The following is a 27,279-nucleotide window of genomic DNA, read 5'->3' as shown; positions in this document are numbered from 1 at the left end:
GCCCACACTACTTCTGGCTTCAGTGCCCACAGGAAGCGATTCAGAAGTCATTTCCTGTTCCTGACCTCCGTCTGCAAGCCTAGGTGAGCATACTCTGCAGACTCTGAACCTGTGCTGGGGTGACTTCAAGAGCCAGGGAGGGAGGAACTCATCATCTAATGGGGGGGGGGGGAGGATAGAGGTGACAATGTCAGCTGGATCTGCTGGGACTTGTAGTCCCCCTCATTGCTGGGAGTCTATAGGGAAGCATGCATGCTGCCATTTCTCACCTAAAGCCAAACCAGCAAGTTTATCAGACATTTATGACCTTCACTGGCTGCATACTTGTTTTGGGCTAGAAACTCAGAAAGTTAATCAAAGGACAGCAGATGACAGTTGTGGGCGGAGCCTGATGGTCTGATTCATCCTATGGCTTCTTCTGTGTAATGTGGACTCCGGACCTCGTACTATGCACGCCTCTATGTGGGTCAGGAGATGGGAGGGACGCTCGGGAGAACCATGACACCTTAGAGACTCCGGACCTCGTACTATGCACGTCTCTATGTGGGTCAGGAGATGGGAGGGACGCTCGGGAGAACCATGACACCTTAGAGACTCCGGACCCCGTACTATGCACGCCTCTATGTGGGTCAGGAGATGGGAAGGACGCTCGGGAGAACCATGACACCTTAGAGACTCCGGACCCCGTACTATGCACGCCTCTATGTGGGTCAGGAGATAGGAAGGACGCTCGGGAGAACCATGACATCTTAGAGACTCCGGACCCCGTACTATGCACACCTCTATGTGGGTCAGGAGATGGGAAGGACGCTCGGGAGAACCATGACACCTTAGAGACTCCGTACCCCGTACTATGCACGCCTCTATGTGGGTCAGGAGATGAGAAGGACGCTCGGGAGAACCATGACACCTTAGAGACTCCAGACCTCGTACTATGCACGTCTCTATGTGGGTCAGGAGATGGGAAGGACGCTCGGGAGAACCATGACACCTTAGAGACTCCGGACCCCGTACTATGCACGCCTCTATGTGGGTCAGGAGATAGGAAGGACGCTCGGGAGAACCATGACACCTTAGAGACTCCGGACCCCGTACTATGCACGCCTCTATGTGGGTCAGGAGATGGGAAGGACGCTCGGGAGAACCATGACACCTTAGAGACTCCGGACCCCGTACTATGCACGCCTCTATGTGGGTCAGGAGATGGGAGGGACGCTCGGGAGAACCATGACACCTTAGAGACTCCGGACCTCGTACTATGCACGCCTCTATGTGGGTCAGGAGATGGGAGGGACGCTCGGGAGAACCATGACACCTTAGAGACTCCGGACCTCGTACTATGCACGCCTCTGTGTGGGTCAGGAGATGGGAGGGACGCTCGGGAGAACCATGACACCTTAGAGACTCCGGACCTCGTACTATGCATGTCTCTATGTGGGTCAGGAGATGGGAGGGACGCTCGGGAGAACCATGACATCTTAGAGACTCCGGACCCCGTACTATGCACGCCTCTATGTGGGTCAGGAGATGGGAAGGACGCTCGGGAGAACCATGACACCTTAGAGACTCCGGACCCCGTACTATGCACGCCTCTATGTGGGTCAGGAGATAGGAAGGACGCTCGGGAGAACCATGACACCTTAGAGACTCCGGACCTCGTACTATGCACGCCTCTATGTGGGTCAGGAGATGGGAAGGACGCTCGGGAGAACCATGACACCTTAGAGACTCCGGACCCCGTACTATGCACGCCTCTATGTGGGTCAGGAGATGGGAGGGACGCTCGGGAGAACCATGACACCTTAGAGACTCCGGACCTCGTACTATGCACGCCTCTATGTGGGTCAGGAGATGGGAGGGACGCTCGGGAGAACCATGACACCTTAGAGACTCCGGACCTCGTACTATGCACGCCTCTGTGTGGGTCAGGAGATGGGAGGGACGCTCGGGAGAACCATGACACCTTAGAGACTCCGGACCTCGTACTATGCATGTCTCTATGTGGGTCAGGAGATGGGAAGGACGCTCGGGAGAACCATGACACCTTAGAGACTCCGGACCTCGTACTATGCACGCCTCTATGTGGGTCAGGAGATAGGAAGGACGCTCGGGAGAACCATGACACCTTAGAGACTCCGGACCCCGTACTATGCACGCCTCTATGTGGGTCAGGAGATGGGAGGGACGCTCGGGAGAACCATGACACCTTAGAGACTCCGGACCCCGTACTATGCACGCCTCTATGTGGGTCAGGAGATGGGAGGGACGCTCGGGAGAACCATGACACCTTAGAGACTCCGGACCTCGTACTATGCACGCCTCTATGTGGGTCAGGAGATAGGAAGGACGCTCGGGAGAACCATGACACCTTAGAGACTCCGGACCCCGTACTATGCATGTCTCTATGTGGGTCAGGAGATAGGAAGGACGCTCGGGAGAACCATGACACCTTAGAGACTCCGGACCCCGTACTATGCACGTCTCTATGTGGGTCAGGAGATAGGAAGGACGCTCGGGAGAACCATGACATCTTAGAGACTCCGGACCTCGTACTATGCACGCCTCTATGTGGGTCAGGAGATGGGAGGGACGCTCGGGAGAACCATGACACCTTAGAGACTCCGGACCTCGTACTATGCACGCCTCTATGTGGGTCAGGAGATGGGAAGGACGCTCGGGAGAACCATGACACCTTAGAGACTCCGGACCTCGTACTATGCACGCCTCTATGTGGGTCAGGAGATGGGAAGGACGCTCGGGAGAACCATGACACCTTAGAGACTCCGGACCCCGTACTATGCATGTCTCTATGTGGGTCAGGAGATGGGAAGGACGCTCGGGAGAACCATGACACCTTAGAGACTCCGGACCCCGTACTATGCACGTCTCTATGTGGGTCAGGAGATAGGAAGGACGCTCGGGAGAACCATGACACCTTAGAGACTCCGGACCCCGTACTATGCACGCCTCTGTGTGGGTCAGGAGATGGGAAGGACGCTCGGGAGAACCATGACACCTTAGAGACTCCGGACCTCGTACTATGCACGCCTCTATGTGGGTCAGGAGATGGGAAGGACGCTCGGGAGAACCATGACATCTTAGAGACTCTGGACCTCGTACTATGCACGCCTCTATGTGGGTCAGGAGATGGGAAGGACGCTCGGGAGAACCATGACATCTTAGAGACTCTGGACCTCGTACTATGCACGCCTCTATGTGGGTCAGGAGATGGGAAGGACGCTCGGGAGAACCATGACATCTTAGAGACTCTGGACCTCGTACTATGCACGCCTCTATGTGGGTCAGGAGATGAGAAGGACGCTCGGGAGAACCATGACATCTTAGAGACTCCGGACCCCGTACTATGCACGCCTCTATGTGGGTCAGGAGATAGGAAGGACGCTTGGGAGAACCATGACACCTTAGAGACTCCGGACCCCGTACTATGCATGTCTCTATGTGGGTCAGGAGATGGGAAGGACGCTCGGGAGAACCATGACATCTTAGAGACTCCGGACCCCGTACTATGCACGCCTCTATGTGGGTCAGGAGATGGGAAGGACGCTCGGGAGAACCATGACATCTTAGAGACTCCGGACCCCGTACTATGCACGCCTCTATGTGGGTCAGGAGATGGGAAGGACGCTCGGGAGAACCATGACACCTTAGAGACTCCGGACCTCGTACTATGCACGCCTCTATGTGGGTCAGGAGATGGGAAGGACGCTCGGGAGAACCATGACACCTTAGAGACTCCGGACCCCGTACTATGCATGTCTCTATGTGGGTCAGGAGATGGGAAGGACGCTCGGGAGAACCATGACACCTTAGAGACTCCGGACCTCGTACTATGCACGCCTCTATGTGGGTCAGGAGATGGAAAGGACGCTCGGGAGAACCATGACACCTTAGAGACTCCGGACCTCGTACTATGCACGCCTCTATGTGGGTCAGGAGATGGGAGGGACGCTCGGGAGAACCATGACACCTTAGAGACTCCGGACCCCGTACTATGCACGCCTCTATGTGGGTCAGGAGATGGGAAGGACGCTCGGGAGAACCATGACACCTTAGAGACTCCGGACCCCGTACTATGCACGCCTCTATGTGGGTCAGGAGATGGGAAGGACGCTCGGGAGAACCATGACACCTTAGAGACTCCGGACCCCGTACTATGCACGCCTCTATGTGGGTCAGGAGATGGGAAGGACGCTCGGGAGAACCATGACACCTTAGAGACTCCGGACCCCGTACTATGCACGCCTCTATGTGGGTCAGGAGATGGGAAGGACGCTCGGGAGAACCATGACACCTTAGAGACTCCGGACCCCGTACTATGCACGCCTCTATGTGGGTCAGGAGATGGGAAGGACGCTCGGGAGAACCATGACACCTTAGAGACTCCGGACCCCGTACTATGCACGCCTCTATGTGGGTCAGGAGATGGGAAGGACGCTCGGGAGAACCATGACACCTTAGAGACTCCGGACCCCGTACTATGCACGCCTCTATGTGGGTCAGGAGATGGGAAGGACGCTCGGGAGAACCATGACACCTTAGAGACTCCGGACCTCGTACTATGCATGTCTCTATGTGGGTCAGGAGATGAGAAGGACGCTCGGGAGAACCATGATACCTTAGAGACTCCGGACCCCGTACTATGCACGCCTCTATGTGGGTCAGGAGATGGGAAGGACGCTCGGGAGAACCATGACACCTTAGAGACTCCGGACCCCGTACTATGCACGCCTCTATGTGGGTCAGGAGATAGGAAGGACGCTCGGGAGAACCATGACACCTTAGAGACTCCGGACCCCGTACTATGCACGCCTCTATGTGGGTCAGGAGATGGGAAGGACGCTCGGGAGAACCATGACACCTTAGAGACTCCGGACCCCGTACTATGCACGCCTCTATGTGGGTCAGGAGATGGGAGGGACGCTCGGGAGAACCATGACACCTTAGAGACTCCGGACCCCGTACTATGCACGCCTCTATGTGGGTCAGGAGATGGGAAGGACGCTCGGGAGAACCATGACACCTTACAGACTCCGGACCCCGTACTATGCACGCCTCTATGTGGGTCAGGAGATGGGAAGGACGCTCGGGAGAACCATGACACCTTAGAGACTCCGGACCTCGTACTATGCACGCCTCTATGTGGGTCAGGAGATGAGAAGGACGCTCGGGAGAACCATGATACCTTAGAGACTCCGGACCTCGTACTATGCACGCCTCTATGTGGGTCAGGAGATGGGAGGGATGCTGAGGAGAACCATGACACCTTAGAGACTCCGGACCCCGTACTATGCACGCCTCTATGTGGGTCAGGAGATGGGAGGGACGCTCGGGAGAACCATGACACCTTAGAGACTCCGGACCTCGTACTATGCACGCCTCTATGTGGGTCAGGAGATGGGAAGGACGCTCGGGAGAACCATGACACCTTAGAGACTCCGGACCCCGTACTATGCATGTCTCTATGTGGGTCAGGAGATGGGAAGGACGCTCGGGAGAACCATGACACCTTAGAGACTCCGGACCTCGTACTATGCACGTCTCTATGTGGGTCAGGAGATGGGAGGGACGCTCGGGAGAACCATGACACCTTAGAGACTCCGGACCTCGTACTATGCATGTCTCTATGTGGGTCAGGAGATGGGAAGGACGCTCGGGAGAACCATGACACCTTAGAGACTCCGGACCTCGTACTATGCACGTCTCTATGTGGGTCAGGAGATGGGAAGGACGCTCGGGAGAACCATGACACCTTAGAGACTCCGGACCCCGTACTATGCACGCCTCTATGTGGGTCAGGAGATGGGAGGGACGCTCGGGAGAACCATGACACCTTAGAGACTCCGGACCTCGTACTATGCATGTCTCTATGTGGGTCAGGAGATGAGAAGGACGCTCGGGAGAACCATGACACCTTAGAGACTCCGGACCCCGTACTATGCACGCCTCTATGTGGGTCAGGAGATGGGAAGGACGCTCGGGAGAACCATGACACCTTAGAGACTCCGGACCCCGTACTATGCACGTCTCTATGTGGGTCAGGAGATGGGAGGGACGCTCGGGAGAACCATGACACCTTAGAGACTCCGGACCCCGTACTATGCACGCCTCTATGTGGGTCAGGAGATAGGAAGGACGCTCGGGAGAACCATGACATCTTAGAGACTCCGGACCCCGTACTATGCATGTCTCTATGTGGGTCAGGAGATGGGAAGGACGCTCGGGAGAACCATGACACCTTAGAGACTCCGGACCTCGTACTATGCACGTCTCTATGTGGGTCAGGAGATGGGAAGGACGCTCGGGAGAACCATGACACCTTAGAGACTCCGGACCTCGTACTATGCACGCCTCTATGTGGGTCAGGAGATAGGAAGGACGCTCGGGAGAACCATGACACCTTAGAGACTCCGGACCCCGTACTATGCACGCCTCTATGTGGGTCAGGAGATGGGAAGGACGCTCGGGAGAACCATGACACCTTAGAGACTCCGGACCCCGTACTATGCACGCCTCTATGTGGGTCAGGAGATGGGAAGGACGCTCGGGAGAACCATGACACCTTAGAGACTCCGGACCCCGTACTATGCACGCCTCTATGTGGGTCAGGAGATGGGAAGGACGCTCGGGAGAACCATGACACCTTAGAGACTCCGGACCCCGTACTATGCACGTCTCTATGTGGGTCAGGAGATGGGAAGGACGCTCGGGAGAACCATGACACCTTAGAGACTCCGGACCTCGTACTATGCACGCCTCTATGTGGGTCAGGAGATGGGAGGGATGCTCGGGAGAACCATGACACCTTAGAGACTCCGGACCTCGTACTATGCACGCCTCTATGTGGGTCAGGAGATGGGAGGGACGCTCGGGAGAACCATGACACCTTAGAGACTCCGGACCTCGTACTATGCACGCCTCTATGTGGGTCAGGAGATGAGAAGGACGCTCGGGAGAACCATGACATCTTAGAGACTCCGGACCTCGTACTATGCACGCCTCTATGTGGGTCAGGAGATGAGAAGGACGCTCGGGAGAACCATGACACCTTAGAGACTCCGGACCTCGTACTATGCACGCCTCTATGTGGGTCAGGAGATGAGAAGGACGCTCGGGAGAACCATGACACCTTAGAGACTCCGGACCTCGTACTATGCACGTCTCTATGTGGGTCAGGAGATGAGAAGGACGCTCGGGAGAACCATGACACCTTAGAGACTCCGGACCCCGTACTATGCACGCCTCTATGTGGGTCAGGAGATGGGAGGGACGCTCGGGAGAACCATGACACCTTAGAGACTCCGGACCCCGTACTATGCACGCCTCTATGTGGGTCAGGAGATGGGAGGGACGCTCGGGAGAACCATGACACCTTAGAGACTCCGGACCTCGTACTATGCACGTCTCTATGTGGGTCAGGAGATGGGAAGGACGCTCGGGAGAACCATGACATCTTAGAGACTCCGGACCTCGTACTATGCACGTCTCTATGTGGGTCAGGAGATGGGAAGGACGCTCGGGAGAACCATGACACCTTAGAGACTCCGGACCCCGTACTATGCACGCCTCTATGTGGGTCAGGAGATGAGAAGGACGCTCGGGAGAACCATGACACCTTAGAGACTCCGGACCCCGTACTATGCACGCCTCTATGTGGGTCAGGAGATGGGAAGGACGCTCGGGAGAACCATGACACCTTAGAGACTCCGGACCTCGTACTATGCACGCCTCTATGTGGGTCAGGAGATGGGAAGGACGCTCGGGAGAACCATGACACCTTAGAGACTCCGGACCTCATACTATGCACGTCTCTATGTGGGTCAGGAGATGAGAGGGACGCTCGGGAGAACCATGACATCTTAGAGACTCCGGACCCCGTACTATGCACGCCTCTATGTGGGTCAGGAGATGGGAAGGACGCTCGGGAGAACCATGACACCTTAGAGACTCCGGACCCCGTACTATGCACGCCTCTATGTGGGTCAGGAGATGGGAGGGACGCTCGGGAGAACCATGACACCTTAGAGACTCCGGACCCCGTACTATGCACGCCTCTATGTGGGTCAGGAGATGGGAAGGACGCTCGGGAGAACCATGACACCTTAGAGACTCCGGACCTCGTACTATGCACGCCTCTATGTGGGTCAGGAGATGGGAAGGACGCTCGGGAGAACCATGACACCTTAGAGACTCCGGACCCCGTACTATGCATGTCTCTATGTGGGTCAGGAGATAGGAAGGACGCTCGGGAGAACCATGACACCTTAGAGACTCCGGACCCCGTACTATGCACGTCTCTATGTGGGTCAGGAGATGGGAAGGACGCTCGGGAGAACCATGACATCTTAGAGACTCCGGACCCCGTACTATGCACGTCTCTATGTGGGTCAGGAGATGGGAAGGACGCTCGGGAGAACCATGACACCTTAGAGACTCCGGACCCCGTACTATGCACGCCTCTATGTGGGTCAGGAGATGGGAAGGACGCTCGGGAGAACCATGACACCTTAGAGACTCCGGACCTCGTACTATGCACGCCTCTATGTGGGTCAGGAGATGGGAAGGACGCTCGGGAGAACCATGACACCTTAGAGACTCCGGACCCCGTACTATGCATGTCTCTATGTGGGTCAGGAGATAGGAAGGACGCTCGGGAGAACCATGACACCTTAGAGACTCCGGACCCCGTACTATGCACGCCTCTATGTGGGTCAGGAGATGGGAAGGACGCTCGGGAGAACCATGACACCTTAGAGACTCCGGACCCCGTACTATGCACGTCTCTATGTGGGTCAGGAGATGGGAAGGACGCTCGGGAGAACCATGACACCTTAGAGACTCCGGACCCCGTACTATGCATGTCTCTATGTGGGTCAGGAGATAGGAAGGACGCTCGGGAGAACCATGACACCTTAGAGACTCCGGACCCCGTACTATGCACGTCTCTATGTGGGTCAGGAGATGGGAAGGACGCTCGGGAGAACCATGACATCTTAGAGACTCCGGACCCCGTACTATGCACGTCTCTATGTGGGTCAGGAGATGGGAAGGACGCTCGGGAGAACCATGACACCTTAGAGACTCCGGACCCCGTACTATGCACGCCTCTATGTGGGTCAGGAGATGGGAAGGACGCTCGGGAGAACCATGACACCTTAGAGACTCCGGACCTCGTACTATGCACGCCTCTATGTGGGTCAGGAGATGGGAAGGACGCTCGGGAGAACCATGACACCTTAGAGACTCCGGACCCCGTACTATGCATGTCTCTATGTGGGTCAGGAGATAGGAAGGACGCTCGGGAGAACCATGACACCTTAGAGACTCCGGACCCCGTACTATGCACGCCTCTATGTGGGTCAGGAGATGGGAAGGACGCTCGGGAGAACCATGACACCTTAGAGACTCCGGACCCCGTACTATGCACGTCTCTATGTGGGTCAGGAGATGGGAAGGACGCTCGGGAGAACCATGACACCTTAGAGACTCCGGACCCCGTACTATGCACGTCTCTATGTGGGTCAGGAGATGGGAAGGACGCTCGGGAGAACCATGACACCTTAGAGACTCCGGACCCCGTACTATGCACGTCTCTATGTGGGTCAGGAGATGGGAAGGACACTCGGGAGAACCATGACACCTTAGAGACTCCGGACCCCGTACTATGCACGCCTCTATGTGGGTCAGGAGATGGGAAGGACGCTCGGGAGAACCATGACACCTTAGAGACTCCGGACCTCGTACTATGCACGCCTCTATGTGGGTCAGGAGATGAGAAGGACGCTCGGGAGAACCATGACACCTTAGAGACTCTGGACCTCGTACTATGCACGCCTCTATGTGGGTCAGGAGATGAGAAGGACGCTCGGGAGAACCATGATACCTTAGAGACTCCGGACCTCGTACTATGCACGTCTCTATGTGGGTCAGGAGATGAGAAGGACGCTCGGGAGAACCATGACATCTTAGAGACTCCGGACCTCGTACTATGCACGCCTCTATGTGGGTCAGGAGATGGGAAGGACGCTCGGGAGAACCATGACACCTTAGAGACTCCGGACCCCGTACTATGCATGTCTCTATGTGGGTCAGGAGATGGGAAGGACGCTCGGGAGAACCATGACACCTTAGAGACTCCGGACCCCGTACTATGCACGCCTCTATGTGGGTCAGGAGATGGGAAGGACGCTCGGGAGAACCATGACACCTTAGAGACTCTGGACCTCGTACTATGCACGCCTCTATGTGGGTCAGGAGATGGGAAGGACGCTCGGGAGAACCATGACATCTTAGAGACTCCGGACCCCGTACTATGCACGCCTCTATGTGGGTCAGGAGATGGGAAGGACGCTCGGGAGAACCATGAAACCTTAGAGACTCCGGACCCCGTACTATGCACGCCTCTATGTGGGTCAGGAGATGGGAAGGACGCTCGGGAGAACCATGACACCTTAGAGACTCCGGACCCCGTACTATGCACGCCTCTATGTGGGTCAGGAGATGGGAAGGACGCTCGGGAGAACCATGACACCTTAGAGACTCCGGACCTCGTACTATGCACGTCTCTATGTGGGTCAGGAGATGGGAAGGACGCTCGGGAGAACCATGACACCTTAGAGACTCCGGACCTCGTACTATGCACGCCTCTATGTGGGTCAGGAGATGGGAAGGACGCTCGGGAGAACCATGACACCTTAGAGACTCCGGACCCTGTACTATGCACGCCTCTATGTGGGTCAGGAGATGGGAGGGACGCTCGGGAGAACCATGACACCTTAGAGACTCCGGACCCCGTACTATGCACGTCTCTATGTGGGTCAGGAGATAGGAAGGACGCTCGGGAGAACCATGACACCTTAGAGACTCCGGACCTCGTACTATGCACGTCTCTATGTGGGTCAGGAGATGAGAAGGACGCTCGGGAGAACCATGACACCTTAGAGACTCCGGACCCCGTACTATGCACGCCTCTATGTGGGTCAGGAGATGGGAAGGACGCTCGGGAGAACCATGACACCTTAGAGACTCCGGACCTCGTACTATGCACGCCTCTATGTGGGTCAGGAGATGGGAAGGACGCTCGGGAGAACCATGACACCTTAGAGACTCCGGACCTCGTACTATGCACGCCTCTATGTGGGTCAGGAGATGAGAAGGACGCTCGGGAGAACCATGACACCTTAGAGACTCCGGACCCCGTACTATGCACGTCTCTATGTGGGTCAGGAGATGGGAAGGACGCTCGGGAGAACCATGACACCTTAGAGACTCCGGACCCCGTACTATGCACGCCTCTATGTGGGTCAGGAGATGGGAAGGACGCTCGGGAGAACCATGACACCTTAGAGACTCCGGACCCCGTACTATGCACGCCTCTATGTGGGTCAGGAGATGGGAGGGACGCTCGGGAGAACCATGACACCTTAGAGACTCCGGACCCCGTACTATGCACGCCTCTATGTGGGTCAGGAGATGGGAAGGACGCTCGGGAGAACCATGACACCTTAGAGACTCCGGACCCCGTACTATGCACGCCTCTATGTGGGTCAGGAGATAGGAAGGACGCTCGGGAGAACCATGACACCTTAGAGACTCCGGACCCCGTACTATGCACGCCTCTATGTGGGTCAGGAGATGGGAAGGACGCTCGGGAGAACCATGAAACCTTAGAGTCTCCGGACCTCGTACTATGCACGCCTCTATGTGGGTCAGGAGATGAGAAGGACGCTCGGGAGAACCATGACATCTTAGAGACTCCGGACCCCGTACTATGCACGCCTCTATGTGGGTCAGGAGATGGGAGGGACGCTCGGGAGAACCATGACATCTTAGAGACTCCGGACCCCGTACTATGCACGCCTCTATGTGGGTCAGGAGATGAGAAGGACGCTCGGGAGAACCATGACACCTTAGGGACTCCGGACCCCGTACTATGCACACCTCTATGTGGGTCAGGAGATGGGAAGGACGCTCGGGAGAACCATGACATCTTAGAGACTCCGGACCCCGTACTATGCACGCCTCTATGTGGGTCAGGAGATGGGAGGGACGCTCGGGAGAACCATGACATCTTAGAGACTCCGGACCTCGTACTATGCACGCCTCTATGTGGGTCAGGAGATGAGAGGGACGCTCGGGAGAACCATGACACCTTAGAGACTCCGGACCTCGTACTATGCACGCCTCTATGTGGGTCAGGAGATGGGAAGGACGCTCGGGAGAACCATGACACCTTAGAGACTCCGGACCCCGTACTATGCACGTCTCTATGTGGGTCAGGAGATGGGAGGGACGCTCGGGAGAACCATGACACCTTAGAGACTCCGGACCTCGTACTATGCACACCTCTATGTGGGTCAGGAGATGGGAAGGACGCTCGGGAGAACCATGACACCTTAGAGACTCCGGACCTCGTACTATGCACGCCTCTGTGTGGGTCAGGAGATGGGAGGGACGCTCGGGAGAACCATGACACCTTAGAGACTCCGGACCTCGTACTATGCACGCCTCTATGTGGGTCAGGAGATGAGAAGGACGCTCGGGAGAACCATGACACCTTAGAGACTCCGGACCCCGTACTATGCACGCCTCTATGTGGGTCAGGAGATGGGAAGGACGCTCGGGAGAACCATGACACCTTAGAGACTCCGTACCTCGTACTATGCACGTCTCTATGTGGGTCAGGAGATGAGAAGGACGCTCGGGAGAACCATGACACCTTAGAGACTCCGGACCCCGTACTATGCACGTCTCTATGTGGGTCAGGAGATGGGAAGGACGCTCGGGAGAACCATGACACCTTAGAGACTCCGGACCCCGTACTATGCACGCCTCTATGTGGGTCAGGAGATGAGAAGGACGCTCGGGAGAACCATGACACCTTAGAGACTCCGGACCCCGTACTATGCACGCCTCTATGTGGGTCAGGAGATGGGAAGGACGCTCGGGAGAACCATGACACCTTAGAGACTCCGGACCCCGTACTATGCACGCCTCTATGTGGGTCAGGAGATGGGAAGGACGCTCGGGAGAACCATGACACCTTAGAGACTCCGGACCTCGTACTATGCACGCCTCTATGTGGGTCAGGAGATGGGAGGGACGCTCGGGAGAACCATGACACCTTAGAGACTCCGGACCCCGTACTATGCACGCCTCTATGTGGGTCAGGAGATGGGAAGGACGCTCGGGAGAACCATGACATCTTAGAGACTCCGGACCCCGTACTATGCACGCCTCTATGTGGGTCAGGAGATGGGAAGGACGCTCGGGAGAACCATGACACCTTAGAGACTCCGGACCCCGTACTATGCACGCCTCTATGTGGGTCAGGAGATGGGAAGGACGCTCGGGAGAACCATGACACCTTAGAGACTCCGGACCCCGTACTATGCATGTCTCTATGTGGGTCAGGAGATGGGAAGGACGCTCGGGAGAACCATGACACCTTAGAGACTCCGGACCTCGTACTATGCACGCCTCTATGTGGGTCAGGAGATGGGAAGGACGCTCGGGAGAACCATGACACCTTAGAGACTCCGGACCCCGTACTATGCATGTCTCTATGTGGGTCAGGAGATGGGAAGGACGCTCGGGAGAACCATGACACCTTAGAGACTCCGGACCTCGTACTATGCACGTCTCTATGTGGGTCAGGAGATGGGAGGGACGCTCGGGAGAACCATGACACCTTAGAGACTCCGGACCTCGTACTATGCATGTCTCTATGTGGGTCAGGAGATGGGAAGGACGCTCGGGAGAACCATGACACCTTAGAGACTCCGGACCTCGTACTATGCACGTCTCTATGTGGGTCAGGAGATGGGAAGGACGCTCGGGAGAACCATGACACCTTAGAGACTCCGGACCCCGTACTATGCACGCCTCTATGTGGGTCAGGAGATGGGAGGGACGCTCGGGAGAACCATGACACCTTAGAGACTCCGGACCTCGTACTATGCACGTCTCTATGTGGGTCAGGAGATGGGAAGGACGCTCGGGAGAACCATGACACCTTAGAGACTCCGGACCCCGTACTATGCACGCCTCTATGTGGGTCAGGAGATAGGAAGGACGCTCGGGAGAACCATGACACCTTAGAGACTCCGGACCTCGTACTATGCACGCCTCTATGTGGGTCAGGAGATGGGAAGGACGCTCGGGAGAACCATGACATCTTAGAGACTCCGGACCTCGTACTATGCACGCCTCTATGTGGGTCAGGAGATGGGAGGGACGCTCGGGAGAACCATGACACCTTAGAGACTCCGGACCCCGTACTATGCACGTCTCTATGTGGGTCAGGAGATGGGAGGGACGCTCGGGAGAACCATGACACCTTAGAGACTCCGGACCCCGTACTATGCACGCCTCTATGTGGGTCAGGAGATAGGAAGGACGCTCGGGAGAACCATGACATCTTAGAGACTCCGGACCCCGTACTATGCATGTCTCTATGTGGGTCAGGAGATGGGAAGGACGCTCGGGAGAACCATGACACCTTAGAGACTCCGGACCTCGTACTATGCACGTCTCTATGTGGGTCAGGAGATGGGAAGGACGCTCGGGAGAACCATGACACCTTAGAGACTCCGGACCTCGTACTATGCACGCCTCTATGTGGGTCAGGAGATAGGAAGGACGCTCGGGAGAACCATGACACCTTAGAGACTCCGGACCCCGTACTATGCACGCCTCTATGTGGGTCAGGAGATGGGAAGGACGCTCGGGAGAACCATGACACCTTAGAGACTCCGGACCCTGTACTATGCACGCCTCTATGTGGGTCAGGAGATGGGAAGGACGCTCGGGAGAACCATGACACCTTAGAGACTCCGGACCCCGTACTATGCACGTCTCTATGTGGGTCAGGAGATGGGAAGGACGCTCGGGAGAACCATGACACCTTAGAGACTCCGGACCCCGTACTATGCACGCCTCTATGTGGGTCAGGAGATGGGAGGGATGCTCGGGAGAACCATGACACCTTAGAGACTCCGGACCTCGTACTATGCACGCCTCTATGTGGGTCAGGAGATGGGAGGGACGCTCGGGAGAACCATGACACCTTAGAGACTCCGGACCTCGTACTATGCACGCCTCTATGTGGGTCAGGAGATGAGAAGGACGCTCGGGAGAACCATGACATCTTAGAGACTCCGGACCTCGTACTATGCACGCCTCTATGTGGGTCAGGAGATGAGAAGGACGCTCGGGAGAACCATGACACCTTAGAGACTCCGGACCTCGTACTATGCACGCCTCTATGTGGGTCAGGAGATGAGAAGGACGCTCGGGAGAACCATGACACCTTAGAGACTCCGGACCTCGTACTATGCACGTCTCTATGTGGGTCAGGAGATGAGAAGGACGCTCGGGAGAACCATGACACCTTAGAGACTCCGGACCCCGTACTATGCACGCCTCTATGTGGGTCAGGAGATGGGAGGGACGCTCGGGAGAACCATGACACCTTAGAGACTCCGGACCCCGTACTATGCACGCCTCTATGTGGGTCAGGAGATGGGAGGGACGCTCGGGAGAACCATGACACCTTAGAGACTCCGGACCTCGTACTATGCACGTCTCTATGTGGGTCAGGAGATGGGAAGGACGCTCGGGAGAACCATGACACCTTAGAGACTCCGGACCCCGTACTATGCACGTCTCTATGTGGGTCAGGAGATGGGAAGGACGCTCGGGAGAACCATGACACCTTAGAGACTCCGGACCCCGTACTATGCACGCCTCTATGTGGGTCAGGAGATGAGAAGGACGCTCGGGAGAACCATGACACCTTAGAGACTCCGGACCCCGTACTATGCACGCCTCTATGTGGGTCAGGAGATGGGAAGGACGCTCGGGAGAACCATGACACCTTAGAGACTCCGGACCTCGTACTATGCACGCCTCTATGTGGGTCAGGAGATGGGAAGGACGCTCGGGAGAACCATGACACCTTAGAGACTCCGGACCTCATACTATGCACGTCTCTATGTGGGTCAGGAGATGAGAGGGACGCTCGGGAGAACCATGACATCTTAGAGACTCCGGACCCCGTACTATGCACGCCTCTATGTGGGTCAGGAGATGGGAAGGACGCTCGGGAGAACCATGACACCTTAGAGACTCCGGACCCCGTACTATGCACGCCTCTATGTGGGTCAGGAGATGGGAGGGACGCTCGGGAGAACCATGACACCTTAGAGACTCCGGACCCCGTACTATGCACGCCTCTATGTGGGTCAGGAGATGGGAAGGACGCTCGGGAGAACCATGACACCTTAGAGACTCCGGACCTCGTACTATGCACGCCTCTATGTGGGTCAGGAGATGGGAAGGACGCTCGGGAGAACCATGACACCTTAGAGACTCCGGACCCCGTACTATGCATGTCTCTATGTGGGTCAGGAGATAGGAAGGACGCTCGGGAGAACCATGACACCTTAGAGACTCCGGACCCCGTACTATGCACGTCTCTATGTGGGTCAGGAGATGGGAAGGACGCTCGGGAGAACCATGACATCTTAGAGACTCCGGACCCCGTACTATGCACGTCTCTATGTGGGTCAGGAGATGGGAAGGACGCTCGGGAGAACCATGACACCTTAGAGACTCCGGACCCCGTACTATGCACGCCTCTATGTGGGTCAGGAGATGGGAAGGACGCTCGGGAGAACCATGACACCTTAGAGACTCCGGACCTCGTACTATGCACGCCTCTATGTGGGTCAGGAGATGGGAAGGACGCTCGGGAGAACCATGACACCTTAGAGACTCCGGACCCCGTACTATGCATGTCTCTATGTGGGTCAGGAGATAGGAAGGACGCTCGGGAGAACCATGACACCTTAGAGACTCCGGACCCCGTACTATGCACGCCTCTATGTGGGTCAGGAGATGGGAAGGACGCTCGGGAGAACCATGACACCTTAGAGACTCCGGACCCCGTACTATGCACGTCTCTATGTGGGTCAGGAGATGGGAAGGACGCTCGGGAGAACCATGACACCTTAGAGACTCCGGACCCCGTACTATGCACGTCTCTATGTGGGTCAGGAGATGGGAAGGACGCTCGGGAGAACCATGACACCTTAGAGACTCCGGACCCCGTACTATGCACGTCTCTATGTGGGTCAGGAGATGGGAAGGACACTCGGGAGAACCATGACACCTTAGAGACTCCGGACCCCGTACTATGCACGCCTCTATGTGGGTCAGGAGATGAGAAGGACGCTCGGGAGAACCATGACACCTTAGAGACTCTGGACCTCGTACTATGCACGCCTCTATGTGGGTCAGGAGATGAGAAGGACGCTCGGGAGAACCATGATACCTTAGAGACTCCGGACCTCGTACTATGCACGTCTCTATGTGGGTCAGGAGATGAGAAGGACGCTCGGGAGAACCATGACATCTTAGAGACTCCGGACCTCGTACTATGCACGCCTCTATGTGGGTCAGGAGATGGGAAGGACGCTCGGGAGAACCATGACACCTTAGAGACTCCGGACCCCGTACTATGCATGTCTCTATGTGGGTCAGGAGATGGGAAGGACGCTCGGGAGAACCATGACATCTTAGAGACTCCGGACCCCGTACTATGCACGCCTCTATGTGGGTCAGGAGATGGGAAGGACGCTCGGGAGAACCATGAAACCTTAGAGACTCCGGACCCCGTACTATGCACGCCTCTATGTGGGTCAGGAGATGGGAAGGACGCTCGGGAGAACCATGACACCTTAGAGACTCCGGACCCCGTACTATGCACGCCTCTATGTGGGTCAGGAGATGGGAAGGACGCTCGGGAGAACCATGACACCTTAGAGACTCCGGACCTCGTACTATGCACGTCTCTATGTGGGTCAGGAGATGGGAAGGACGCTCGGGAGAACCATGACACCTTAGAGACTCCGGACCTCGTACTATGCACGCCTCTATGTGGGTCAGGAGATGGGAAGGACGCTCGGGAGAACCATGACACCTTAGAGACTCCGGACCCTGTACTATGCACGCCTCTATGTGGGTCAGGAGATGGGAGGGACGCTCGGGAGAACCATGACACCTTAGAGACTCCGGACCCCGTACTATGCACGTCTCTATGTGGGTCAGGAGATAGGAAGGACGCTCGGGAGAACCATGACACCTTAGAGACTCCGGACCTCGTACTATGCATGTCTCTATGTGGGTCAGGAGATGAGAAGGACGCTCGGGAGAACCATGACACCTTAGAGACTCCGGACCCCGTACTATGCACGCCTCTATGTGGGTCAGGAGATGGGAAGGACGCTCGGGAGAACCATGACACCTTAGAGACTCCGGACCTCGTACTATGCACGCCTCTATGTGGGTCAGGAGATGGGAAGGACGCTCGGGAGAACCATGACACCTTAGAGACTCCGGACCTCGTACTATGCACGCCTCTATGTGGGTCAGGAGATGAGAAGGACGCTCGGGAGAACCATGACACCTTAGAGACTCCGGACCCCGTACTATGCACGTCTCTATGTGGGTCAGGAGATGGGAAGGACGCTCGGGAGAACCATGACACCTTAGAGACTCCGGACCCCGTACTATGCACGCCTCTATGTGGGTCAGGAGATGGGAAGGACGCTCGGGAGAACCATGACACCTTAGAGACTCCGGACCCCGTACTATGCACGCCTCTATGTGGGTCAGGAGATGGGAGGGACGCTCGGGAGAACCATGACACCTTAGAGACTCCGGACCCCGTACTATGCACGCCTCTATGTGGGTCAGGAGATGGGAAGGACGCTCGGGAGAACCATGACACCTTAGAGACTCCGGACCCCGTACTATGCACGCCTCTATGTGGGTCAGGAGATAGGAAGGACGCTCGGGAGAACCATGACACCTTAGAGTCTCCGGACCTCGTACTATGCACGCCTCTATGTGGGTCAGGAGATGAGAAGGACGCTCGGGAGAACCATGACACCTTAGAGACTCCGGACCCCGTACTATGCACGCCTCTATGTGGGTCAGGAGATGGGAAGGACGCTCGGGAGAACCATGACATCTTAGAGACTCCGGACCCCGTACTATGCACGCCTCTATGTGGGTCAGGAGATGGGAGGGACGCTCGGGAGAACCATGACATCTTAGAGACTCCGGACCCCGTACTATGCACGCCTCTATGTGGGTCAGGAGATGAGAAGGACGCTCGGGAGAACCATGACACCTTAGGGACTCCGGACCCCGTACTATGCACACCTCTATGTGGGTCAGGAGATGGGAAGGACGCTCGGGAGAACCATGACATCTTAGAGACTCCGGACCCCGTACTATGCACGCCTCTATGTGGGTCAGGAGATGGGAGGGACGCTCGGGAGAACCATGACATCTTAGAGACTCCGGACCTCGTACTATGCACGCCTCTATGTGGGTCAGGAGATGAGAGGGACGCTCGGGAGAACCATGACACCTTAGAGACTCCGGACCTCGTACTATGCACGCCTCTATGTGGGTCAGGAGATGGGAAGGACGCTCGGGAGAACCATGACACCTTAGAGACTCCGGACCCCGTACTATGCACGTCTCTATGTGGGTCAGGAGATGGGAGGGACGCTCGGGAGAACCATGACACCTTAGAGACTCCGGACCTCGTACTATGCACACCTCTATGTGGGTCAGGAGATGGGAAGGACGCTCGGGAGAACCATGACACCTTAGAGACTCCGGACCTCGTACTATGCACGCCTCTGTGTGGGTCAGGAGATGGGAGGGACGCTCGGGAGAACCATGACACCTTAGAGACTCCGGACCTCGTACTATGCACGCCTCTATGTGGGTCAGGAGATGAGAAGGACGCTCGGGAGAACCATGACACCTTAGAGACTCCGGACCCCGTACTATGCACGCCTCTATGTGGGTCAGGAGATGGGAAGGACGCTCGGGAGAACCATGACACCTTAGAGACTCCGTACCTCGTACTATGCACGTCTCTATGTGGGTCAGGAGATGAGAAGGACGCTCGGGAGAACCATGACACCTTAGAGACTCCGGACCCCGTACTATGCACGTCTCTATGTGGGTCAGGAGATGGGAAGGACGCTCGGGAGAACCATGACACCTTAGAGACTCCGGACCCCGTACTATGCACGCCTCTATGTGGGTCAGGAGATGAGAAGGACGCTCGGGAGAACCATGACACCTTAGAGACTCCGGACCCCGTACTATGCACGCCTCTATGTGGGTCAGGAGATGGGAAGGACGCTCGGGAGAACCATGACACCTTAGAGACTCCGGACCCCGTACTATGCACGCCTCTATGTGGGTCAGGAGATGGGAAGGACGCTCGGGAGAACCATGACACCTTAGAGACTCCGGACCTCGTACTATGCACGCCTCTATGTGGGTCAGGAGATGGGAGGGACGCTCGGGAGAACCATGACACCTTACAGACTCCGGACCCCGTACTATGCACGCCTCTATGTGGGTCAGGAGATGGGAAGGACGCTCGGGAGAACCATGACATCTTAGAGACTCCGGACCCCGTACTATGCACGCCTCTATGTGGGTCAGGAGATGAGAAGGACGCTCGGGAGAACCATGACACCTTAGAGACTCCGGACCCTGTACTATGCACGTCTCTATGTGGGTCAGGAGATGAGAAGGACGCTCGGGAGAACCATGACATCTTAGAGACTCCGGACCTCGTACTATGCACGCCTCTATGTGGGTCAGGAGATGGGAAGGACGCTCGGGAGAACCATGACACCTTAGAGACTCCGGACCCCGTACTATGCACGTCTCTATGTGGGTCAGGAGATGAGAAGGACGCTCGGGAGAACCATGACACCTTAGAGACTCCGGACCCCGTACTATGCACGTCTCTATGTGGGTCAGGAGATGGGAAGGACGCTCGGGAGAACCATGACACCTTAGAGACTCCGGACCCCGTACTATGCACGCCTCTATGTGGGTCAGGAGATGGGAAGGACGCTCGGGAGAACCATGACACCTTAGAGACTCCGGACCCCGTACTATGCACGCCTCTATGTGGGTCAGGAGATGGGAGGGACGCTCGGGAGAACCATGACACCTTAGAGACTCCGGACCCCGTACTATGCACGCCTCTATGTGGGTCAGGAGATGGGAAGGACGCTCGGGAGAACCATGACACCTTAGAGACTCCGGACCCTGTACTATGCACGCCTCTATGTGGGTCAGGAGATGGGAAGGACGCTCGGGAGAACCATGACACCTTAGAGACTCCGGACCCCGTACTATGCACGCCTCTATGTGGGTCAGGAGATGGGAGGGATGCTCGGGAGAACCATGACACCTTAGAGACTCCAGACCTCGTACTATGCACGCCTCTATGTGGGTCAGGAGATGGGAAGGACGCTCGGGAGAACCATGACACCTTAGAGACTCCGGACCCCGTACTATGCACGTCTCTATGTGGGTCAGGAGATGGGAGGGACGCTCGGGAGAACCATGACACCTTAGAGACTCCGGACCTCGTACTATGCACGCCTCTATGTGGGTCAGGAGATGGGAGGGACGCTCGGGAGAACCATGACACCTTAGGGACTCCGGACCCCGTACTATGCACACCTCTATGTGGGTCAGGAGATGGGAAGGACGCTCGGGAGAACCATGACAACTTAGAGACTCCGGACCTCGTACTATGCACGCCTCTATGTGGGTCAGGAGATGGGAGGGACGCTCGGGAGAACCATGACACCTTAGAGACTCCGGACCTCGTACTATGCACGTCTCTATGTGGGTCAGGAGATGAGAAGGACGCTCGGGAGAACCATGACACCTTAGAGACTCCGGACCTCGTACTATGCACGCCTCTATGTGGGTCAGGAGATGGGAAGGACGCTCGGGAGAACCATGATACCTTAGAGACTCTGGACCTCGTACTATGCACGCCTCTATGTGGGTCAGGAGATGGGAAGGACGCTCGGGAGAACCATGACACCTTAGAGACTCCGGACCCCGTACTATGCACGCCTCTATGTGGGTCAGGAGATGGGAAGGACGCTCGGGAGAACCATGACACCTTAGAGACTCAAGACCTCGTACTATGCACGCCTCTATGTGGGTCAGGAGATGGGAAGGACGCTCGGGAGAACCATGACACCTTAGAGACTCCGGACCCCGTACTATGCACGCCTCTATGTGGGTCAGGAGATGGGAAGGACGCTCGGGAGAACCATGACACCTTAGAGACTCAAGACCTCGTACTATGCACGCCAGATGTTATGGAACTACATTTCCCATGATGCTCATGCATTCTGCAGGAAGCTGTGTTTAATAAAGTTTTGTTTGCAGGTTTTGCTGAGATGCTACTGTGTCTGCGAGGGGGGACTCTGCCCATAGCCATACGGGTAAGTGGAAGATTCTTCACGTCTTTGTGGTGAGAGATTGTGGACATAATACAGGAGATGATCAGAGACTGCAGACATAATACAGGAGATGATCAGAGACTGCAGACATAATACAGGAGATGATCAGAGACTGCAGACATAGTACAGGAGATGATCAGAGACTGCAGACATAGTACAGGAGATGATCAGAGACTGCAGACATAGTACAGGAGATGATCAGAGACTGCAGACATAGTACAGGAGATGATCAGAGACTGCAGACATAGTACAGGAGATGATCAGAGACTGCAGACATAGTACAGGACATGATCAGAGACTGCAGACATAATACAGGAGATGATCAGAGACTGCAGACATAGTACAGGAGATGATCAGAGACTGCAGACATAATACAGGAGATGATCAGAGACTGCAGACATAGTACAGGAGATGGTCAGAGACTGCAGACATAGTACAGGAGATGATCAGAGACTGCAGACATAGTACAGGAGATGGTCAGAGACTGCAGACATAGTACAGGAGATGATGATCAGAGACTGCAGACATAATACAGGAGATGGTCAGAGACTGCAGACATAGTACAGGAGATGATCAGAGACTGCAGACATAGTACAGGAGATGATCAGAGACTGCAGACATAGTACAGGAGATGATCAGAGACTGCAGACATAATACAGGAGATGATGATCAGAGACTGCAGACATAATACAGGAGATGATCAGAGACTGCAGACATTGTACAGGAGATGATCAGAGACTGCAGACATAATACAGGAGATGATCAGAGACTGCAGACATAGTACAGGAGATGATCAGAGACTGCAGACATAGTACAGGAGATGATCAGAGACTGCAGACATAATACAGGAGATGATCAGAGACTGCAGACATAGTACAGGAGATGGTCAGAGACTGCAGACATAGTACAGGAGATGGTCAGAGACTGCAGACATAGTACAGGAGATGGTCAGAGACTGCAGACATAATACAGGAGATGATCAGAGACTGCAGACATAATACAGGAGATGATCAGAGACTGCAGACATAGTACAGGAGATGATCAGAGACTGCAGACATAGTACAGGAGATGGTCAGAGACTGCAGATGTTCTATAGGAGATGGGCACAGTCTGAATAGAAAATCCTGTCCCATGCCAGCATGCTGCAGAGTGGGATCCTTGTTCTCTGTGTGGAAGCAGCGGTCCCTCTGCAAAGGTCCAACACACCACCTTTGAGTCATGCTCCCTGCTAATTGGAGAGCTCTGACTCAGCAGGGGGCATGTGCAGAGAGGCTGCTACTTCCACATAGAGCAAGGGTGCCACTCTTCAGCATGCTGGCATGGGACTGGCTTTTCTACTCTGCACACCTTGAGTTTTGATGAATCTGAAATGTATTCAGATAATTTAAACTGAATGTTTGATTGGCCTTTGACCAGTAAAAGCCAGTCTAGGCAAGCACCAAAACACAGTCGGGGAGGGGTCCAAGGGCTGCATAATGAGTGCCAAAGTGCCACAAGTTGGGCACCAGGGGGTTGGAACATCTGTCAAAATGATTTGTTTTTGTGGCCCCATTGGGAACAATTCTCCCTGACTTCCTGTCCCGGTGACCACACAGGGACTGCTTTTTTTAATTGCAGGAAATCTCTTTCTGAACACTTGATCCTCTGTTTCTCTTCCAGTTATTGAAGGACACTTCCCCGGTATGCAGACGGTGGTTATTCTCTCCAGTAGCTGTCAGGCTTTACCAAAGACCTCCAATCTTCAGGCCCGTCCCCATGGTCCCCCTTTCCGCGTTTAACCTCAGCACGAGGCTTGGCCTCCACACATCCAGCCAGAGGCAGAAGAGGAAGAGGGAGGTCAAGGAAAGCATCCTCATTCCCACAGCAAAGCGTCACTGGCAGGAAATAAAGAAGACCCCGAAGCCGGCGTTTATTCTGGGGGTTCTCGGAGCCACACCCTTCATGGCGGTGCCACTTACTATGTGCTTTATGCAGGTTTACCACCCGGCGCTGGCCTCGGTACAGGTGTTGTATGGGGCCTGCATCCTGTCCTTCCTCGGTGGGGTTCGTTGGGGTTACACCCTCCCAGATAACAGCCCCGCCAGACCCAACTGGAGCAACCTGGTGACAGGCGCGGTGTTCCCGTACATGGCGTTCATCAGCATGCTGTTAATGGGGGATATTAATGCCGCCATATTGGGTGTTGGAATGGGGTTTGCCATATCTTTGGCTGTTGATGTTTTTGGGATTAAAGACCTGGACTTGGCCCCCATAGCCCCCCTCTGGTATAAATGGTTACGAGGTCTATTGACGTTCATCGTTTTGGCTTCCTTGATCGCCACGCTGGGATGCTCGAGTCGTTATCCTGAAGTACCGACAGGAAACCAAAAAGCACCACAAAAACTGCCTAGGACACTATGGTAAAAATCAAAACCTCAAGGCAAAGGCCACCAAACCAACTGCTGACGAGTCCTACGCCCGAGACTGTACTGCTCTACTCCATAGACATTGTTATTTATCTTAGCCCTGAAGAAGTGGGTGATGATGGGCGAAACTTGTTGGTTTCCTCCTTCAATCTTCAACCTGACCTGACATTGGAATAAAATTGTATCTGAACTGTTCACTTGTGGCGTGGCGCTTCTATCTCAGATCTCTACCCAGCAAAGAGGCCCTTAACCAATTGAAGACCGGGCCTTTTCTGACACTGTTTTACATGTAAAAATCAGTATTTTTTGTTGGAAAATTACTTAGAACCCCCAAACATTATATATTTTTTTAAAGCAGAGGCCCTACAGAATAAAATGGTGGGTGTTGCAATTTTTTATGTCACACTGTATCTGCGCAGTGGGTTTTCAAATGCTATTTTTGGGGGAAAAATATTTTTTTTTTTTAATTTTAATGCACAAAAACACAATATAACACTCAATTGTTTGGTAGAATATAAAGGATTATGTTATGCTGAGTAAATAGATATCAAACATGTCAGGCTTTAAAATTGCGCACACTCGTGCAAAGACGACAAACTACGTAAATGTTACTATCCATAGGCCACTCTTTAAAAGCCTTTAGAGGAGATCTGATGATAGAATTACTGCCCATCATCTGATGTTCTTGGTGATACCTCACATGTGTGGTGCAGTCGCTCTTTGCGCGCGTGCGGGACCGACGCATACGCTGACCTTTGCGAACGAGTATGGGGGGAAGGGCCACTTTAATGTTTTATTTATTTATTTTTTATCACTTTTATTGTTCTCACAGAGAATATAGATATCCACAGTGATAGCAATAGGCGGTGGCAGGTACTATTTGCTGAGAGATCGGGGGTCTGCCCTTAGAAGTTCTGGTATGATCCGATGCTTTCTTTTCAAACCACTAAGGTTTTGTTTACAACTGCGAAACCGGAAGTGATGAAATGCTCCATCGCTTCCACTAACTTAGACCATAGAGATGATGGGAGCCGTTCCGGTCACCGACCAGCTCTATGGTCAGCCGACTGCACTCTCGGGTTCCTCAGTGGGAGGGGCGAGCCGAGAGAGGGGAGATGACTACCCCTCCCTCTGCTTGTAAAAGCAATCCAGGGGCTAATTAGATGCTAGTATTAGAGACATTAGAGTGTAAGCTCCTCTGTACAGAGACTGATGTGACTGTGGAGAAGGGGACATTAGAGTGTAAGCTCCTCTGTACAGAGACTGATGTGACTGTGGGGGAGGGGACATTAGAGTGTAAGCTCCTCTGTATAGAGACTGATGTGACTGTGGGGGAGGGGACATTAGAGTGTAAGCTCCTCTGTATAGAGACTGATGTGATTGTGGGGGAGGGGACATTAGAGTGTAAGCTCCTCTGTATAGAGACTGATGTGACTGTGGGGGGAGGGGACATTAGAGTGTAAGCTCCTCTGTACAGAGACTGATGTGACTGTGGAGGAGGGGACATTAGAGTGTAAGCTCCTCTGTATAGAGACTGATGTGACTGTGGGGGAGGGGACATTAGAGTGTAAGCTCCTCTGTATAGAGACTGATGTGACTGTGGGGGAGGGGACATTAGAGTGTAAGCTCCTCTGTATAGAGACTGATGTGACTGTGGAGGAGGGGACATTAGAGTGTAAGCTCCTCTGTATAGAGACTGATGTGACTGTGGGGGGAGGGGACATTAGAGTGTAAGCTCCTCTGGTACAGAGACTGATGTGACTGTGGGGGGAGGGGACATTAGAGTGTAAGCTCCTCTGGTACAGAGACTGATGTGACTGTGGGGGGAGGGGACATTAGAGTGTAAGCTCCTCTGTATAGAGACTGATGTGACTGTGGGGGAGGGGACATTAGAGTGTAAGCTCCTCTGTATAGAGACTGATGTGACTGTGGGGGGAGGGGACATTAGAGTGTAAGCTCCTCTGTACAGAGACTGATGTGACTGTGGGGGAGGGGACATTAGAGTGTAAGCTCCTCTGTATAGAGACTGATGTGACTGTGGGGGAGGGGACATTAGAGTGTAAGCTCCTCTGTATAGAGACTGATGTGACTGTGGGGGAGGGGACATTAGAGTGTAAGCTCCTCTGTACAGAGACTGATGTGACTGTGGGGGAGGGGACATTAGAGTGTAAGCTCCTCTGTACAGAGACTGATGTGACTGTGGGGGAGGGGACATTAGAGTGTAAGCTCCTCTGTATAGAGACTGATGTGACTGTGGGGGAGGGGACATTAGAGTGTAAGCTCCTCTGTACAGAGACTGATGTGACTGTGGGGGGGAGGGGACATTAGAGTGTAAGCTCCTCTGTACAGAGACTGATGTGACTGTGGGGGAGGGGACATTAGAGTGTAAGCTCCTCTGTATAGAGACTGATGTGACTGTGGGGGGGAGGGGACATTAGAGTGTAAGCTCCTCTGTATAGAGACTGATGTGATTGGCT

The 27,279-nt window shown here is 54.9% G+C and overlaps 1 protein-coding gene across 1 annotated transcript; it reads left to right on the top strand.

Annotated features, from left to right (window-relative positions):
• LOC141122111 (transmembrane protein 69-like) lies at positions 1-24,997 on the top strand. The gene is made up of 3 exons (XM_073611941.1): positions 1-83; positions 22,324-22,379; positions 24,057-24,997. Exons 2-3 carry the CDS (start codon positions 22,335-22,337, stop codon positions 24,798-24,800), a joined length of 789 nt encoding a protein of 262 aa, XP_073468042.1. The 5' UTR covers positions 1-83; positions 22,324-22,334; the 3' UTR covers positions 24,801-24,997.
• Positions 24,998-27,279: the final 2,282 nt, after the last annotated feature.

This window comes from Aquarana catesbeiana, unplaced genomic scaffold (assembly GCF_042186555.1).
Source record: "Aquarana catesbeiana isolate 2022-GZ unplaced genomic scaffold, ASM4218655v1 unanchor248, whole genome shotgun sequence".
Classification (NCBI taxonomy): domain Eukaryota; kingdom Metazoa; phylum Chordata; class Amphibia; order Anura; family Ranidae; genus Aquarana; species Aquarana catesbeiana.
Note: the sequence above shows the minus strand (reverse complement) of the source record. Positions and strands in the feature narration are given on the sequence as shown.

Bases quoted from the DNA above. Each gene is read 5' to 3' on its own strand.
- LOC141122111 (XM_073611941.1), top strand. From the start codon at position 22,335: ATGCTACTGTGTCTGCGAGGGGGGACTCTGCCCATAGCCATACGG. The intron at 22,380-24,056 runs GTAAGTGGAAGA...TTTCTCTTCCAG, and splicing joins CTCTGCCCATAGCCATACGG to TTATTGAAGGACACTTCCCC.